The sequence below is a fragment of the Filicampus tigris genome, chromosome 8 (assembly GCF_054856515.1).
Source record: "Filicampus tigris isolate MCC_2025a chromosome 8, RoL_Ftig_1.0, whole genome shotgun sequence".
In the NCBI taxonomy this organism is placed as follows: Eukaryota; Metazoa; Chordata; class Actinopteri; order Syngnathiformes; family Syngnathidae; genus Filicampus; species Filicampus tigris.
The window spans coordinates 13560892-13580525 of NC_141224.1; the positions used below are offsets into that span (position 1 = coordinate 13560892).

At 38.9% G+C, this 19634-nt stretch overlaps 2 protein-coding genes across 5 annotated transcripts; both read right to left on the reverse strand.

Annotated features, from left to right (window-relative positions):
- Positions 1 to 617: 617 nt before the first annotated feature.
- Positions 618 to 3072, reverse strand: LOC147143804 (chemerin-like receptor 1). 3 transcript variants are annotated; one of them, XM_086037978.1, is made up of 3 exons: positions 3012 to 3041; positions 2392 to 2450; positions 618 to 1953 (listed from the first exon to the last, which is right to left on the reverse strand). In XM_086037978.1, the coding sequence occupies exon 3, from the start codon at positions 1940 to 1942 to the stop codon at positions 833 to 835; it is 1110 nt and encodes a 369-aa protein (XP_085894104.1). In that variant the 5' UTR covers positions 1943 to 1953; positions 2392 to 2450; positions 3012 to 3041; the 3' UTR covers positions 618 to 832. The 3 variants fall into 3 exon arrangements, with proteins under 3 accessions (XP_085894104.1, XP_085894105.1, XP_085894103.1); XM_086037979.1 differs by lacking the exon at positions 2392 to 2450 and having other exon boundaries at positions 3012 to 3072; XM_086037977.1 differs by lacking the exon at positions 3012 to 3041 and having other exon boundaries at positions 2392 to 2631.
- A 3367-nt stretch (positions 3073 to 6439) lies between these two features.
- LOC147143805 (chemerin-like receptor 1) lies at positions 6440 to 12216 on the reverse strand. 2 transcript variants are annotated; one of them, XM_086038128.1, is made up of 4 exons: positions 12185 to 12193; positions 9632 to 10776; positions 7790 to 7830; positions 6440 to 6927 (listed from the first exon to the last, which is right to left on the reverse strand). In XM_086038128.1, the coding sequence occupies exons 2-3, from the start codon at positions 10763 to 10765 to the stop codon at positions 7828 to 7830; spliced, it is 1137 nt and encodes a 378-aa protein (XP_085894254.1). In that variant the 5' UTR covers positions 10766 to 10776; positions 12185 to 12193; the 3' UTR covers positions 6440 to 6927; positions 7790 to 7827. The 2 variants fall into 2 exon arrangements, with proteins under 2 accessions (XP_085894254.1, XP_085894255.1); XM_086038129.1 differs by lacking the exons at positions 6440 to 6927; positions 7790 to 7830 and having other exon boundaries at positions 9626 to 10776; positions 12185 to 12216.
- Between the last annotated feature and the right edge of the window lie 7418 nt (positions 12217 to 19634).

A 19634-nucleotide genomic window follows, 5' to 3' on the forward strand; every position in this document is an offset into this window, starting at 1 on the left:
GTTCTCAACATGGCGAACCAAGAAAACAGCTCTCCCTTTCTGTAAAATTCATTTTAGTAAGGATTGCACCCTCTCACTTGTAAAAACAAAAGTAAAATAATAATAATAATAATAATAATAATAATAGTAGTATAATAATAGTAATAATAATAATAATAATAATAATGATGATGATGATGATAATAACAATAATATAATAATAATAATAATAATAATAATAATAGTAGTATAATAATAGTAATAATAATAATAATAATAATGATGATGATGATGATGATAATAACAATAATATAATAATGATAATAAGAATAATAATAATAATAATAATAATAATAATAATAAAAATAATAATAATAATAATAATAATATGGCAAGATGCATTGCTAAGGCAAGATGCATTAGCTATTCATCTCAGAATTATGACCAGCATGCATCAGTAGACCAGTATGTTAGACAATGGCCTGTGATTAGCGTGTGTGGAATTGGCGTGTTTTCGCTGCGCTTGCATGTGGGCACAAGCTGATTTTCTTGGACAAAAACATGCATGTTAGGTTCATTGAATACTTTTTCCCTAGGTATGAATGTGATTAAAACAACAAATGGAGATACTTGAAAGATGCTCTTATACACAATTTAATTAGTTATTTACCTATGCGGTGTTAACACAACACGCATGAACAATATATTCACTAACAGACATCCTGTCAGTGTTTCAAAATTTAGACACCCAAACCAGAACCGTCAACAAAAGCTAAACAGGAATTTACATTTTTGTTGTAATTATTTGCAATGTAATATTTCTGTATCTGTTGGCACCACATTTTAGAGACACTCAGAATTTACTATTTTCATTGCCCTGACTGGTTTCAACTGTCTTTGAGTCCACATGAGTGTCTTCTTCCTGGAAAGCATGCTCCAGTATTTTGACAATGGATTTACGAACTTTGTCCTTGAAATCTTGACCCATGAACACATAGAGCAGTGGATTTAGACAACTGTTGATAAAGGCCAAGCTCGTGGCTATTGGGAGCCCGAGCGTTATAACATTTTGGACTACTACACTTGAATATGTATAACTGGTTAACTCCATCAAAACAAGAATGTGAAAGGGAGACCAGCAGAGGAAAAAAACCACTATAACGGCAGCTATTATCTTAAATGTGCGACTTGATTGGCTGGCCATGTTGGGATTCTTTCTGAGGCGATGGATGATGGCTGCGTAACAGGAGACAATGACGGTGAAGGGAATAGCAAAACTCAGGAGGAAGCGAGTCACGGTTATGGCCTGATGGCGAAACAGTCTTAACTGATTCAGCTCTGGTGTGAAGTCATCAGTAAACACAAAGTTGTTGAAGCAGTTAATGACCTCCTCGCTGAAGAAGGACGGCCCTGTGTCCCTGAAGATGAAGAATGGAGTGCTTAGAATCAGAGCCAGCACCCAAACACACAGACTCACACGGGAAGCCTTCTGGACACTGCGGTGGTTCTGGGCCCAAACAGGGAACACCACAGAAACGCATCGGTCAATGCTGATCACCATCAGGATGTAAACACTGGCAAACATGTTGAGAGCGCTAACCGCACTATTAAGCTTGCACATGAACGTCCCAAAGGGCCAGTGGAATTCTAAAGCAGTGTACGTCACACTAAAAGGAAGAAAGACTGTGAAGAGAAAGTCAGCCACAGCGAGGTTGAGGAACCATACTGTGTTAACGGTTTTCTTCATCATGAATCCAGTTACCCAGATCACCACGCCATTGCCTAGCACACCCAGGACAAAAGCTAGGGAGTAAAAGACAATTGACATGATGTTGAGGGAATGCCTCAACTGAGCATTTGAATCGCTTGTTTGATTGCCAAAAAGGTAGTCTGTCCCATTGACGTCTTCTCCAGGTACAGTGGTTTTATTAATGGTGAAAACAGATTGAGTCATAACCTCCATTGTCTTGAAACCTGCAAAGAAAAACATGTTATTTTTTTCTCAGTCCAAATATCCCTACATCACAGTTCATAGTGATACTGTTCATAAGCAATTATGCAACATGTTGCAAGTTCCTCTGTTGACAATAAAATTGTTACTTCCTTATGTTGTTATTCCTGTTGGGAAACCAATAAACTGTCCCAAAAAGTTGAGTGTATGTCTATGAACAGGGGGTCCTCGGTTTCGGATGGTACCGATCAAAGCTGGGTGTTTGACTACAAACTGACCGTCCATTATTTGTCATCCGTCTGCAGCGTAGGTACCCTTCCGTCGTCGGTCATTCGCCTTTTTTAGTACCCGTCTATAGGCCGGTCGGCCTCTAATTTTAAACGGTCATCTGTCGGCGAGTTCCACTAAATTTTCACCAATAACCCCCGGTGGACGATGTTTGAAGATAAATAGTGACTCACTGTGCTTTGGAAGCCTCTTCACAGCCTGTTCCCTCACTGGTCTAAGGTGCAAAACTGGCCTTCCATACAAAAAAAACATAGTTAAAACCAAAGAGGTAGAACAATTTCCTTTCAGTCCTATTTAAAGTAAATATTCAGCTCGTCATGAAAAACTAAACTCGGCTACCCAGTAGCTATGAGCTGTAAATGAGTTTTGTTTTGTCCGCTTTAGAATGATGCCATAAATATACCTGTAGGTGCATCTCAATAATGTAGGATATTGTGCAAAACTTAATTTATTTCAGTACTTCACTTTAAAAAGTGAAACATTGTGGAACATTGATCAATTTTATCATTACACAAAACAATTTAGCTGATTATAGCTTAAATATAACAGACTCTTTACATGGGAAACAATCAAAATGATTTTTAACATATAAATTACGTTGGGAGTGTCATTCTGAAAAGTAATTTCCTGTGTTTGGTGTTTAAGCAATATAAGTAAATAATAGTATAAAAAGTATATCAATTCACTTTTTGAATTGAACTACTGAAATAAATGAACTTTTTGACAAGATTCAAATTTATTGAGATGCATCCGAGCCAAAGAACAAACTCAAATAATAACATATGTACAATACCTTTCTCAAAGCTCTCCAGTGGGGTGAAGATGAGACAAAAGGAGAAATTACCCAAGTTCATCGCTGTAAAAAGCAATCGGTGTGATGACACTACCCACTTTGGCAGAGTGGCCCGACGGAAGTCACATGTGCTTCACTTTAAAACCCTTTTCTTTGTGTATACAATAGTTTAAAAATGATTTTGAAAGTTTACAAACCTAACAAAACGTATAGTAATGTATCTGTCCCAATTTTCCATTAGTCAATCCATCAATTTTCTATAGCACAGCGAGACGCAGGATATACCGTGTACTGGTCGCCAGTCTATTGCAAGGCACAAAGAGAACCATTCACACTCAGATCTACGCCTATGGGCATATATTCTTGGAGCAGGGGTCACCAAGTCCGGTCCTCAAGGTCACCTATCCTGCATGTTTTCCATCTCTCCCTGCTGCAACACACCTGTTTCAAATGATCTGTATCGTTATCAGGCTTCTGAAAAGCTTGCTGATGAGCTGATCATTTCAATCAAGTGTGTTGCAGCGGGAAGAGATGGAAAACATGCAGGACGGGTGCCCTTGAGGACCAGACTTGGTGACCCCTGTATTAGAGTCTAGAAGTAACCATGTTTTTGAATGTGGCAAGAAGCTAGAGCTTAGTAAACTCATGCTAGCACAGAAAACATGTAAACTTGGGAGATGTGTGAACAGCTTGGCCAACATGCTCCAGTTAGTTTATTCCTGTTTTTGTTGATGTTTCCTTTTAAAACGCACCCCCCATCATGACAATTCATCATGTCGCTCCATCCTGAGCCTCACACTCACAACATGCCCATCTTTTGCTAGTCAGCACATTCCACAGCATTTTCTATTCAGGCTCAAGTACTCTGAAATGCTCTACGGGCGGATGTTAGAGTGGTTACTTCTGTCAAAAGTGTTAAGTCATGACTAAAGGCTGATTTCTACATTCTTGCATTTGGTTAAACCACACATATGCTTAGTCTCTCGCCCTGCCTCACTCTCTGAAATTTGGATTTGGGCCTGTCTAATTGCCGCTTCACTTCTCTCCTCTTCCCATTCTCAAATAGGGACCAGGTAAGGCTGATGCTGTGGAAAATTCTGTATTTATTGACTGGAGCAGGGCCACTTCTCCAGAGGCGTCTTCCTGCGGCGCTTCATTTCATCGAACGACTTCTTATGTTGTTTAAAATAACACAGTATAGCATATATTTAACATATCATATTATTAATGTTGCTCACTTGCCATACATTGCAGCCTGGTCATCCGAGAAGGGCTGTGACTTCTTTCTCAAGGGTTCTTCCTTTTATTCCCCATTGGGCAAAACGTTTCTGTTGAATTTACTCAATTTTATTTTTTCAAGTGGTTGTACGAAATCTAATCATCTGGATCCAGGATAATTTTTTTAAAATAGACTATACATCTGTGTAAAAATGTATCTGAATGCAGACGATTTTATTGTGTGCAACCACCTTCCCATTACACGCAGGTTTCAAGTTTCAACCTCCCAGCTCCTTGGTAAGCCATCTTTTGTGTGTCCATCATGTTTTAGAATTTGAGGTCTGTCAAATCTCGTCACTGTTCAAATGTCTCAATCATTCAAGAAATAAAAAAACAATCAGAATGAAGAATTGTTAAGTGTTTGAACACAGCATCTGATTTCACTTTCGATTAGAATCTTGACTCTTTACTTTATTTCAGAGCGATGAGTCCAGGGTGTACATCTCCTCACTTGTCCTACTAAGTCCGGCAGCTTTGGATGAAATAATCGAGGAAAGAAGCCAGACCATGTTCATGGAGGAAATGGACATGCGCAGGCAGGAGCTCCAAATCATCGAGGAGGCCAGAAGGCACAAGCTCCGGAATTCGGAGGAGAGCGCCGGACTGGAGCGAGAGATGACTCGGGAGAGCAGAGTGCAAGAAAAGGACTTCCAATTGGGCTTTCTGGTGATTGGCAAATTGGTGGAAAAAATTGGCCAGAACCAATAATTTATTTCATTTTTAAAATCACTCATTTGTGTTTTTTTAAACAAAAACTTGCAAAGACAATCTATTCTTTTTTTTTTATTTATTTAGGAAAAACAGGTCATGCAAACACAGAATATTTCAAATCCCTTACAATGGTATATCTAAGAACTTCATAATAGCTGCACGGGCATGGAGGGGTAGTACATTACTCCTCTCCCCTACTGACTTTCATCATCAGTCCAATTTGAATAAACTACCTTGCCCACTGTCGCTCTCTGTGAATGCAAACTAGTGGGCCACACACAAGTTCTTACTACCAGGAACTCAAAGTTCTTGGGCTGTTTGGTCTGAAAGGGGCGATTGGTTCCAGTTTCCCCAATGATCCTATTGGATAAGTGCTAAAGAAAATGCAAGGGTGGATGAATCGATATGAATACTTAAATAGTTTTGTCATGCTGTAACAATTAGAATGGATTTTAATGTATTCGCATATACCAGAGGTGACCAAAATGTGCTCAAGGGCCGCATTTGTTTTTTGAAGCAGACAGACTGGCTAGGACATTTATATAGGAGAGGAAAAAACTTCAAATGTCTATGTATACAGTGTATATACAGGATATACTGTATATTGTTTATTTTTACAATTAAATAATTATCATTTTTAAATGTAATATATAATCAAAATGATTAGTATTAATTAACCAATTATTTAATAATGAATAAAATCAACCCAAAATTATATTTTGGTTGGTTCATATATAACAGACAACTTCCGCCTTCATCAGAGAGTCTCTGATGAGCCGAAAGTACACGCCGAAACATGTCAGGTAAGTAAACGACTTAAAATCACGATTGTCTGTTATATATGAACCAACCAAAATATAGATAACAAGGAAGACAAAATGAACTTAATACAATTAACACAAAATGATTAAATAGGACTCTCCTCTCTCTCTCTGTATGTATATATATATATATATATATATATATATATATATACAATATATATTGCAATTGTATTTATATTCAATTAAGCAATTGGATATTGTGTCAAATAAATTAAAGCATTAATAAAATATGATTGAATATGTTTGATTAATCCATTCTAAGAAAAATCATTGAGATAAATGCAACACATATTACAGAACTCTTGATCATGTAACTGTTCGGTGAGATTGATTACAGAACAGAGCAGGAGCTGTGGCTACTTTGCCCACCACTAGCTACCAGAGCTAGGCATTTTACAAAAAAATTCAGCGAGCGTCATCAATCTGCAGCATGGGTACGCTTACGTCGTCCGTCATTCGCCTTTTTTCATGGGGGAAAAAATAGTACCCGTCTATAGGCTGGTCCGCCTCTAATTTTAAGCGGTCTTCCGTAATGTTAACCCCCCCCCCCCCCCAAAAATCTGTTCCCCAAGCAATAACAAATCACTAGTTTCCTCCCCCGGCTCGCCACGGCTATCGAAGCCTCGAGCAAAAAATAGACTAATGACGGACTGCAGACGAATGGCGGACTAAATAAAGGGGTTTCCGTCTATGCTTAGTCCGTCTATTTTAAAAATGTTCCTGTCAGCAAAAAGTAGCATCCGTCAGTGACGGATAGACGGACCGGTCCGTCACATAGATGGAATGTCCAGGTCTGCTGGCTACTGACACAGTTGCCCCTTTTAAAATGGCCTGTAAGAGATACCATTGTGACACCATTTCTGTTTTGACTGAAGAGACATGCATCGGTGCTGTTTTTTTTTTTTGTTTGTTTTTTTTTTTTCTGCTTTGGTTAGCAATGGAGTTCAAAAGTTTTCCTGATCAGACAATTGTCTTCAGCGGATGATGAGGGCGAAGTTGACCTGCACACAGTTGTGTCAATATCCCACTTCATTGGATTGTGTGCAGCTGGATAATTGCTGGGTCTTGGTCATAGCTCCAATGTGGCAATTTTTGTTGGCCCTCTGTGAAAAAATAAGAAAATTTAACGAGTGGTAACCATAACAGTCAACTCAAACAAGCTAGTGTGTAACACAAGAAAATAAAGCCAGCCACGATGATCAGAAGCAGAGAAAGCCAAAGCACACATTTAAAAATCCCCAAAACAGCACAGCCGACACCAGATCGGAATAGACGGGAATTAGGCCACAATAACATTCTCAATAACAATATTCACATGATAGACCTTCAATTTTGGGCGCCTTGAACTTGGCAAGTTCAGACTGGAAATACAATCTTCAGGAATGGAACAACTCTGTTAAGACGTTTGACTGGTTGGAATCTGGGCAGATTTCATGATGCAACACAAGGCATCATGGGATCACTAGCAAACTCAAGGTAACACAAGTCACCTCCTTATGCAGATCATCAAAAGACAATGGGAATAACAAAGAATGTAGAATCTGGAGACAAAATTCGACATGGGTTTACATCAACAGGCACATAAAGCAGACATGACAAAACAAACATAGATTCGAAATATAATTAACATTAAGGTTATCATAGTATCACATGCAAAATGAGGAGAACGAAATGAAATGAAAGGAATACACTCTACAATGGAGAGTAATGTATTACAGACACTGCCTCAACTTGTTTCTTCACGAAATTATGAGAAATGCAAAACAGTGCCCCTTGCTGGTTAAATAGAAAACAAAACAAAGGGCAGCCACATAAAAAAAAAAAAACGCTAAAGAAATGTGACATAAACAGTGCTCGTGAGTCAGCTACACATTTACGAATTGTACATACACTATAGGGTAATGCGGAAACAACATTTTTTTTAAATAATAAAACTTCTCAATAGAGAATTCAAAGAAGACTTACATGGATTTAAAGAGTCTGTATTGTTGAGCCACTGGAGGTCACTAGAGAAAACACATGAATGGTTGTTACACACCAGCTTCACTGAACGAGTTCTTTAAGAACACTTTTATTGTACACACATATTGTATTTATCATTTACATTTTTTACATCACAATTAAACTTTCATAGACAGGTCATGTGCTTACATACCCATACCCATCCCAGGACAGGTTCAGTCCATAACTATTTGGAGGGGACAGAAGATCAAAGGAAATGTCCAATGCAGCTGCCATTACGAATGACTGTATTGTATAATGTTGTTAGATTAAAGGCATGCATGTCAATTTGAAATATGTGGAATTATTTCTGTTGGCGGTGGGGTGGGGTCAAAACAAACAAATAAACAAACAAAAATCACTAAAAAAAGAACTCAGAACCTTTTGAGGAAGATGCTTTTCTTTGGATAGTCACAATATAGCCTAGATTTAGTAAGTAAAGCCTTTAAATAATACTAACATAGCCATTTATAACTGACTAACGCATGCAGGAAATTCACTGCAGTTTATTCCAGTTTTAGAGTAAGAATAAAAATATATGATAGGTTTGAAAGTGCAAGTTTGGTATTGTTACTGATGAGTATAATTTATTCATCTATTCAAATAAAAGCAACCTGCTTTTAGAGTGAGGACTTGTGAAAGGACGATTAACTTACAGTCACTTCCTCAATTAACGGCCTCGCCCCTAATAGACGCTGTATCTCAATTAGGTGTATCATTCACTTTAGATAAATAAAGACCTCCTACAAATCTCTATGTTCCTATTGGGGGAAAAAAACAATCATTGGGCCCATTTCAACTAGTTATATAGTTAACCAAAACAGCTGTAGGTTACTGATTTATGTAAACAGTCTCTTAGATGAATTAAAGTGTAAGTCAAATGAGTTTGCTTTGCAGCATTATAGCTGATCCCATCTTATGCGGAGACAATATCTTCAATGATGATTATCATTTCAGTTGACTTACACCACAATCTTATGTTTTTTGTTTAGGGCAGCTGTACATGACTTATTTGTTCTGTCCTGTCTGTCTTGATTTTTACCATTTTGCAGCATATCTTGATAATACTAATTCTTATTTTGTTCTGAGGGCACAATTTCACAAATTCTACAATAGTTTGATTTCATGCAAAAATTGCACAAACAAAGCTGGCCACCCTTTGCGTTAATACTCCATATACAGTTACTATGTAGTTGGGATAGGCATTTGACTAAATTCCCTGGATCAACTACGGATTTGTTTGAGATGGGAGCAGCTCTCTGAACGTTTTGAACTCCTGTTTCCATGCGAGTGATGTATTGAGTGTAAAAATACAGCTGGAGGAGTCGCTGCCACAGCCGAGGTCTGCAGTGACGTATCTCAACTTTCCATAGCTGACATCACACATTTCTTATTCATGCCACCAACTAGTTGAGACTGAAACAGCAGCATCTCTTCAGGGTGCAGCCAAGTATTTTTTTTGGGCTTGATTGCTTCATAACACGATTGAACAACAATCAAATGCACCACATTGACTAAATCCTTAACCATCATGTCACTGAATTTTATACACATCCCTAGTTAGTTTAAAGTTGCATCAATTTCCTCTTTGGCGTGTCCATACAGCTAGCATGGTATAAAAATACACACATTTGAAAATGTTTTTGCCTGCAAATGCATCACAGCTTGGTTACAATGCTTTGAACAGTCAGTGTAGTAACATTGCAAATATTGTAGGTGTGCATTTGTAGCAGTTGAGGCAAAAACAGTGATTATTTGTAGAATGGCTATGTACAATTACAGTATTTAACACAGTCAGCTTTATACCTCAGCTTCAGAAAGGGACTTCTCTTTGCTTCGACTGGTGACCATTGAGTTTGTATAGGTGTACGAGCGGGAAATCTCTTCCTGGAAAGCAGTCTCCAGTACTTTCAGGATGGACTTACGAACTTTATCTTTGAAATCTTGTCCCATGAACACGTAGAGCAGAGGGTTGAGGCAGCTGTTAAGATAGGCTAGGCTGGTAGCTATTGGGACCCCGATAGTGATAACGTGGTCCAATATTTCACTCTCATAATAAGCCATATGATTGACCAACTCAATCAGAGCCAGAATGTGATAGGGAGCCCAGCACAGGAAAAAAGTGGCAATGACGGCAGCGATGATCTTGAAGGGCCGACTCGACTGGCTGGCCAGGGTACGGTTCCTACGGAGGCGGTGGATTATCACAGCGTAACATGACACGATGACAGTGAAGGGGATGACAAATCCCAGAAAAAAGCGAGTCATGGTCATGGCCTGATGGCGGAAGTAACGCAGCTGGGTCACATGTGGGGTGACATAATCATCAGAGAAGGCGAAGTTATTGAAGCAGTTGATAATTTCTTCATTGTTGTACGATGGCCCGGTGTCCCTGAAGATGAAGAAAGGCGTGCTCAGAATCAGAGCCAGGATCCAAACACCCAGACTAACACAGGATGCCTTCTGTACGCTGCGGTAGTTCTGAGCCCACACGGGCCACACCACTGACACACATCGGTCGATGCTGATCACCATCAGGATGTAGACACTGGCGAACATGTTGAGGAAGCTCATGGTGCTATTCAGCTTGCACATAAACTTGCCGAAGGGCCAGTGGAAATCCATGGCGGTGTAAGTCACGCTCAAAGGAAGGAATGCTGTGAAGAGGAAGTCAGCCACAGCGAGGTTGAGGAACCAAACGGTGTTGACTGTCTTCTTCATCTTGAATCCAGTTACCCAGATCACCACGCCGTTTCCCAACACGCCCAGGACGAAAGCCAAGCAGTAGACGATGAGAGACATGATGTTGAGAGATTGCCTCAGCTCGGCGTGGTCGTCCTTGTAGTCATACTCCTCGTCATCGTAGAATGTGCCGTTTGTGATGCTGGCGTCAGAAACATTTATATTGTAGTAAGGCACTGTGCCCATTACGTCCATCATTGTCCTGAGGCCTGCAACAGAATAACAAATAATCTAACATTATCAACTAGGAAAGAAAAAAAGCAGATAGTTGTAATTTTGACAATAAAATTAGGAAAATAAAAAGGAATAACTTTCAGAGGTTTTCATTTTACAAAAATATAGCAGGAATATAACAGGAAAAAAAATTATAATATTAAGAACACAGTTGTAAAATAATATTACAAAAATGCAAACATGGGTTGTATTGTATAGCTATGACGTTTAAGAAAAAAACTCCACCTGTTGCTGTAACTAACCCTTAATTAATAAATATTGTTAAATATGTTATTATATACTTATTGTTATTATATTATTATTGTTATGAAAGCTTGATGTGTTAGAAAACATTGTGTTATTTAGGAGGTTGCTAAATGAGGCCAAATTAGCAATCAACAAAAAATAATCTAGAAAAGTTTGCTTGCGGCGGCACGGTGGGCAACTGGTTAGCACGTCCGCCTCACAGTTCAGAGGTCGTGGGTCCAATCCCGGCTCCGGCCTCCCTGTGTGGAGTTTGCATGTTCTCCCCGTGCCTGCGTGGGTTTTCTCCGGGTATTCCGATTTCCTCCCACATTCCAAAAACATGCATGGTAAATTGATTGGACCCTCTAAATTGCCCCTAGGTGTGATTGTGAGTGCGGTTGTTTGTTCGTCTCTGTGTGCCCTGCGATTGGCTGGCAACCTATTCAGGGTGTCCCCCGCCTACTGCCCGAAGACAGCTGGGATAGGCTCCAGCATGCCCCGCGACCCTTGTGAGGATAAGCGGTATCGATAATGGATGGATGGAAGTTTGCTTGCATCTCTGAATAAACAAAAAAATAATAAAAAATTGTTCACCAGTGCAACTTCGAAAAATCCCCCAAAATATACTTTTATGAGTTTAAAAATCCAAATAATTTTATTCCTGTAATGTAATTCAAATGTACAAAATATTGTGACTTTTTCAGTAGTTTATGTAAAAGTATTTTTTCTTTAAATATCACAACTTTATACACATTGCATTCTTGTGTACGGATTTATCAAATAAATATTTTTCTTTTGATTGTGCCCTCCAATAATAAATTACCGAACATTACAGTTTCATGTTTTTCCCCCGTGATGACCTCTTTTTATATCCTCCATATTTTTATGCTCAACATAATTCGTTGCTCTGTGGCGGGGAAAACATAATGGAAGACAACGAAGTCCGCACATAAAATAATCCACTCCGAATAAAGCACTTGTAGCACGAACTCCTGCTTAATTCACACGTCGCAAACCAATTGCAAGTTCCAAGGTGCGTCTTATTTACTCGAAAAACAAACACGTCTACAACAACAAAAAACAGTTTACTTGGTTCCAGTATGGATGTGGATTGTGATTAGATGTAAATATATAAATTCAGGAAAAAAGCCACAGTACCTTCTTCTGGTGTAGATGTGTCCGAAGCAGAACTCTGACTGCTCCGTGCAAACTGCAAACCTCTCTACCCAGTCTCATAAAAATGTCTGACGTCATCGGACACATCAAGGCGGGACCACAAGCTCCCCTAAAAAAAAGCGCCCCTAAACCTATCCCCACTCCTACGCCCCCTCGTGCTTTTGTCGTGTTTTGTGCATCCTGCTCCTGTCTTGGAGAGATCAACCTATGCAAGGAAGTAAACAAGTTTCTCCATATTGGATGGAAGGTTAAACATATACACACAAACACACACGTTTTTTGTTTGTGTGTTTTTTAACCCATATAAGAGCATTTGTCTTTTGGGAAAGTCCACAAGTGAAAACATACAGTAAGCACAATCAAACAAAGTGAATCATCAATTGCGGTATGTAGAGATGGCAACCTGTGAGGGTGAGAAGCTGCTGTCTCTTCATTTGCACCAATTGCGACATGTTTTTCTCATCGTGTGCCGAGCTCAGTTTACTTGAGGTTAACTCTAATTGCTGCGTGCTGACTTTGAAATGACATCTGGGCATGTAGGTAAGATATTTGTAATGTACCCTTTTTGGTGTGCATTTGAAAAAAAAAGTAAAAGAAAAGTCACAGCAGCATCTGACAATAATTAGGGTGACCAAGCTGTTCGTTGGGAGAAAAAAAACAACATCTTTGCAGCTGTCCACTCCACTTTGGACATTGATGGGTCCAAAGCAAAACAGGCGTGGGAGGACAAAATTATGTCTTTAGAACATATTCCTGGTTTTGACGTGAGTAGGTGAACACTGCGAAGTTTTGACTTACAGTACACTATTGACAATTAAACAGCAAAGAGAGAGGAAGCCTGGTAGATAGATAGATAGATAGATAGATAGATAGATAGATAGATAGATAGATAGATAGATAGATAGATAGATAGATAGATAGATAGATAGATGGATGGATGGATGGATGGATGGATGGATGGATGGACGGACGGACGGACGGACGGACGGACGGACGGACGGACAGGTAGGTAGGGATGGATGGATGGATGGATGGATGGATGGATGGATAGATAGATAGATAGATAGATAGATAGATAGATAGATAGATAGATAGATAGATAGATAGATAGATAGATAGATAGATAGATAGATGGAAGGACCTATAGAGATGGATTGATGGATGTTGTACAGACAGAGTTTGATGGATGGGTAGAAGGCCAGACAATTGATAGATGATCTGGACAGATGGAAGGATGGATGATTGCTGGAGAGAGACAGATGGATAGATGACAAACAAGCCAACCAATGGTCAGCCAGAGGAGGATGAGCTCAAGGGTGGATGGATGGGAGAATAGATGGATGAATGGATGGACTTGCTGGTAGATGGAAGAACAAGTGAACCAATGAACAGAAAAACTGACTGGTAGAGCAATTTATTGATATATTTGATCCCCTAAGGAGAATCATACCCAAAAGCAAAGCTTTAGCAGAGCAAATTCAAAAACGTTTTTCAGAGAACAGGTCAGCATGTTTCTGGTCACTTGAGAATGCTTTTGTCTTTTTTCACACAACCGTACATTCCTGAAACATTTGGCAGTCAAAGGCCATGCCCAAAAAGAAGCACATTGGAATCTCCAGATGGGCAGTATCCAAACTGTTATCCGCAAACCATATAATCCACTGAACCAGATACGACATTGGTATGTGGTACATCTGCATGGCCTCAAAACACAGCCCTTGAAAAAAAATCATTAAAAGAGTTAGAAATATAGAGATTAACTTTGACCACATTTTTTTTAAGCACATGCTAATCCTTTCAGACAACTAGCAGAAAGGTCACCCAACCTTTCTAATTGGGTGTTTCAAAGCGGTGTCATAAAAGTTTTCGATTTCAAACACCATGTGGCCAAATTAAAACATAAACGCTTCATCAACAGGATGAACATATACAATAACACGAGCAAGCGGAATGCATGGAACGGAGTGGGAGTGTTGGCCCGGAGAGAGTGAAAATCAATCTCTTGCTGGTGTCCCTCAAGTATAGCTCTATACCTTTCAGTCAGCATCTCCGTTTAACCCTGTGGTCACACTTCCTCCCGCATGGTTAGTCTTCTTGGTTTTTGCAGCCCGACTTGCCACACATTCATACATCTGTTTGACATGATATTGGGTTGATGGTTGAGCTTTTTTTTTAGTCTCGAGAGGAATGTTGCAAAACATGTGAAATGCTCTGTTTCCGTCATGACTGTGCTTCAGCTATGTGATGGTGAAGAAACAGAAGAGGCTTTGCCAATGGGAAGCCATGGAAGTAATTAGAAGTTTATACTGAAACCCCATATTCAATCATTTTACCATCATGGAATATGGATGAGACAAATTGTTTTATCCTATATTGGTCAACAATGTCAATGCACTTTATACACAGTACTTAAGGAGGAAGTTAACTCAAACATATTTTTTTAAGAATATGTTCCCAGCAGTTGATACACGGCATTCTGATTAATATTGCGTTTGTGGAATATTAGTTAAGCAGCAAAATTCACCAATTTTTAGCCATCTCAGGGGGCGGCCATTTTGTCATTTCTGTCGACTGAAAATGACATCACAACTACTCAGGGCTCAGGTAACGACCAATCACGGCTGACCTGTTTTCTGAAGCTGAGCAGTGGGTTGATTTCTCCTTTAAAAACAAGTCAAAGAAAAAGCAAAACACATGCACGGAGTCGGGCGTTTGACGCTTGTTGAACTGAGCTCTCGTGAGTTATGCTGGGTGATGTGCAACGTTCTGTTATCTTGTCTTACGCAACAGCACTGAGCTTTTGGCATGAGTGCTGGAGACAAACATGACAAAAGGCCAAAGAAAAAGCCAAATGCATGTACAATGTCAGTCATTAGATGCTTGCTGAACTGAGCTCTCATGAGGTGTGCTGGCCCAGGACTTATGCAATATTCTTATGTTTTATTTTGCACTATGGTTTTGGAACAAGTGTTGCCAAAAGCAACAAAAAGCCCATGAAAAAGCAAAACGCATGCACAGAGTGAAATGATGATAAACTGAACTTCGGTACACTGACGCGATGCTCTCCATGCCACAAAAGGCAAAGAAAATGTCCCATACGATACAGTATGCTCACATTTTTCAAACTCAGATTTTGTTGAACTCCAAACCGTACGACTTCAGGTGCATTTGACTTGAAAGATGATTGTAGATTTGTTTACTTCACGTCCATGTGGTAAAACGCAACGATGCTCAAAATGGTGAGATGATCAGAACTGCATAGTAAGCTACCAAGACCTGCCCAACCCCAAAACCAAGTCTCCCACTAATATACAAACACAACCACACAGGAACTGATCCCTGCCAATAGTCCAGATGTGAGGGGGAGGAAGAATGGGGAGCGGGGAGAAAGAAACACTAAAACTCAGGGATTGTGTCCATTTACACGCGCTCACGCTCAGCTTGAGTTTGAACAACGCCCTTTTTGGAGCGCGTGGGAGGACTCATCGGCAACTATTTTATCTCAGACACATCAATAACCAACACTTGTCCATATGCCTGCACCTCGACCAACAAATCCACTAAAAACGACGGTGTCTGCTCCATCTTAAGTCTAGACAGACTGACTACTTTGTTTAAATTACATTGAATGCGCTTGACAAATACCAGCTTTCATATCTGTGCGAAGATTTATCCCCCAAACATTTTGGTACGCAGTCTTTTCACAGAAGCAAAAGACGCAGCGTTTTACTGGTGTCTGTAGGGGATATTAATAGTCATCCCAAGGCTATAGTTTGAGGGAAGCCTTCTGAGCGCAGGGCTTTGCCAGAGTTCTTGATTTACCAACCAAACGTGCAATTATGTGTACACCACACAAATACCAATTTGGGTGTGTAAAATGAACCAGTGGAGGTTATGGAGAATGCCAGAGCAGAATGATATATGCAGTTAGAGTATTTGGCTTTATTATTCATTATATCGGATTTGAGGGAGGTGGGGGAATAACCCCAAATTCTAAAGAACAATGTATGCACGCTACTGTCTGCATTTCTTTGTGTGTGGTGAAGTGAAGAACGCTAATCACATAGTGTCGTTTCCACAGCCACTGTACTGTAATTCTCCCGGTACTTATCATAGTTACGCAATGCACAGCAGTTAAGCGCGCAGCGTTTTTCTTTTGGGGGCTGAGTGAGACGATGGTGATGGAACTTCTGGATTCCAGTTACGGCGGCGTCATAAAGACACAAATAGTGGGAATCTGCAGTAAGCTGAACCCTCAAAAGTTTGTTGGTCTTGTTGCGGTGCTGACTGGGAATCACATCTTTGTCTCCCCGAGTGTGGAAAGGTCGGGGATTTTGTTTTTCAAGTCAAAATGAGTGCCAACTGTGCTTGCCCCCATTATGCCTCATTGATGTGTTCTTTTTTTTTTTCATAAAATACACCGCACACAAGGGGGAAAAAAAAGGCTGAGCTTCAACAACCGAAACCACTTCCTTACTTTGGTCCTTATACTTTCCACCACAACGTTTGGTGCCTTCCAGCAGACCAGAGGGATATGAATAATCAACCTTGGCTCCGTCTGACAGAAAAGAAGCTTGGTAATGCATAAGTCATACAGTGCTTCCTTTCTCTAGACCAGTTTATTTGGAGGCACAGTTGAATGAGACGAGGGGAGCCGGAACTGGTGAAACAGGGGGCACCAGATGGTCAAATAAACACAATTCCCCACTCGTTGCAAGGTCAGCAATACTAAAATTAACATTAGGATCTATGCAATTACCACCATTATTGCTGGGTTCAGATACAATGCTGAAACTTCTTGTCTTAAACAAATGCCTTTTGTTTATCCAGTTTAATAAATTCTGCTCTGCAGATGTGTCAATATACAGGCATCTGGGCGTCACATGTGACGCAGAGAAACTTGAAAAAAATGTTTAGCTTTTGAGCGACCGAGTTCATTCCTAATAAAAAAAAAGTATTTATTTGAGTTTATACTTTTGTAGCACAACATGCGTTTTAAAATACAGTATATATTCGACAAAGTGATGTTTCTTTGGCAAGTCAGGGAATATGCGTACATAGCATATTTTCTCATGATTTCTCAAGATGTGGAGGAAATTCGAATGACCCCATTTGAAGTCCAAGTGAGAACAATAGCAACTATGAACTAAAGTAAATACAATTAGTACCATATTTTCTAATGGAGATGAAGAGATGTTTATTTGGATTCAGTGGATAATGCAATTGACAAATTGGGGTGCAGTGTCTACAAGAGGGATGGAAATAGTGTATACACAGTAAATTTCATAGAGTACATTTTACTCTAAAAAGACTTATCTGGTCCCATTCTAAACAGAGTAAAATTTACACTTGGAAGAGAACGATATTGAGAGTAAATTTTACGCAGAAAAACATTTGGAGAGTGGAACTCAACCCTTGTGTGACGTTTTAAAATAAACTAATGCAATGCAAGTAAAATTGACTCAAAAACTCTCCTTGTAAAATTTACTTCGAATTTCTGAGTGAAAGTAAATGTAAGTAAGTAAGTAAGTAAGTAAATAACCCTCTAAATGTTTTTCTGCATAATTTTTACTCAGAATATTATTCTCTTCCAAGTGTAAATTTTACTCTGTTTAGACTGGGACCAAATATAGTCTTTTTAGAGTAAAACTTACTCTACGAAATTTACTGTGTACAGACTTCTCATTTTTATTTGTGTGTGTTTCTGTGCCCATTATTATACTGTATTGGTCAATTGGGCAAGCTCTATGATTTTTTTCCTAGCAACAGGTGGATACAAAAACAGAATCAGACAGATGGTTTCAGTTTTATTTTAAGTAACAAATTTTGCCATAAATCTTGATGGCTGGTGTTTTTGGCCAAATGTTAAATACATGTATATCATTTATTTATACAAAATTTGATATTATACATGTCAAAATGAACAAAAAGTAAAGATAATCTTTTGATATCTTTGATGGTTCTGTGGTGACATGTTGAAAAAAGACATTTTTGATGTTTGAAGTTCCCACGGATGTCATGTCAACGTGCCCCTTCACCGTTTATCTCGGCAAGGAGGAAGTGCTTTTGCACTTTTTGCAGAATCTAGAAGTAGGTTGCATATATATCAGGTGAGCCACCATTAGTGTGAGGGCATCCTATTTCGCAATTTGGTCAATTTAATATTTTTATACAAATCAGTCAGTCCAATAGGGTAATTTTTATGTTTGTTAAACAAATTAATGATGAATCTAAAGTGTTGAAAATGGCTTGCTCTCTTTGACAGTGCAATGCTAATGATTGAACAAACATGGCATTTTTGGGGGGTTTTACTGGAAAGTGATGATTAAGGAGGTACAAGGGTTCCACCCGACTAAAAGACGCCACTCGTGGTATCATTAATCAAAATATAAAAAATAAGCCACTAAGTAAAAGTATTCCCGGGTCGGAGAAATGAATACAACAGTGAGATAACAGTACAGTACGCCGTACATTTTGTAGAGTATATATTACTCTAAAAAGACTATATTTGGTCCGAGTAAACAGAGTAAAATCTAAGAGTAAAATATTCAGCATAAAATTCTGTGGAAAATTTACTCTGAGAATTTTGCGCAGAATATTTTACTCTAAAATTTTACTATATTTACTGGGACCAAATATGGCCTTTTAAGAGTCAATTGTACGAAATTTACTGTGTAGTTGTTTCTAGCTCAACGAGGTGGTTCCAATAAATGATGATGTGTTTTATTTGAAGTAAAAAATCACAAGCCACGAGTTGCAAGATGGAGATGTTTATGCAAAACTGAGGTAGAACCTGCCTGTGCTGGAACGGAATGTGTTGTATTTTACCCTAAGTGTATAATCACAGGGTTTGGTCCAACACACTCTCCCATTTAGCTGTGTTCTTGCCTGTTGTTGATTAACGCCTATATGTTCATACATGAGTAACCCACTCTGACTCATAAAGCAACCGCACAATGAATTCATATTTTTGATTTAATAACCATAAACTAAAATGAATTATTGACTCGTAACATACAGGTGACTCACATTTTAGTTTAGCAATATGGAATGTGACGTTAAAAACATTATGTATTGCAATATAGCCGCAAACATCCTGTCATAATGACGAGTTATAGGCAGGACTGAATCAAACGAACAAACACATAGGCCTACATGCATAGAAAAAACAGCCCAAATTGGAAAGGTTTGAAACTCAGAATGTAATTTTCCTAAAGTTCATAACGAAAGTGAACACATTTCTGATATAAAACCTCACAGTTGAATACTTTAAGATAATAATAATATTGATAATATTAATAATAATAATGATAATAGTAATAATAATGTTATGTAAGGTATTGATTCATATTCCAATTAAATTGTACGGTTTAAAAATATTATTTTCAACATTAGCACATTTTGGTCAGGAGTCAGTAATTTAGAGAGTCCA

Coding starts and splice junctions, on each gene's coding strand:
- LOC147143804 (XM_086037977.1), bottom strand. CDS start 2,470: ATGTTTTTTTTGTATGGAAGGCCAGTTTTGCACCTTAGACCAGTGAGG. Junction 1,954..2,391: donor GAAGAGGCTTCCAAAGCACA/GTGAGTCACTAT, acceptor TTTTCTTTGCAG/GTTTCAAGACAATGGAGGTT.
- LOC147143805 (XM_086038129.1), bottom strand. CDS start 10,765: ATGATGGACGTAATGGGCACAGTGCCTTACTACAATATAAATGTTTCT.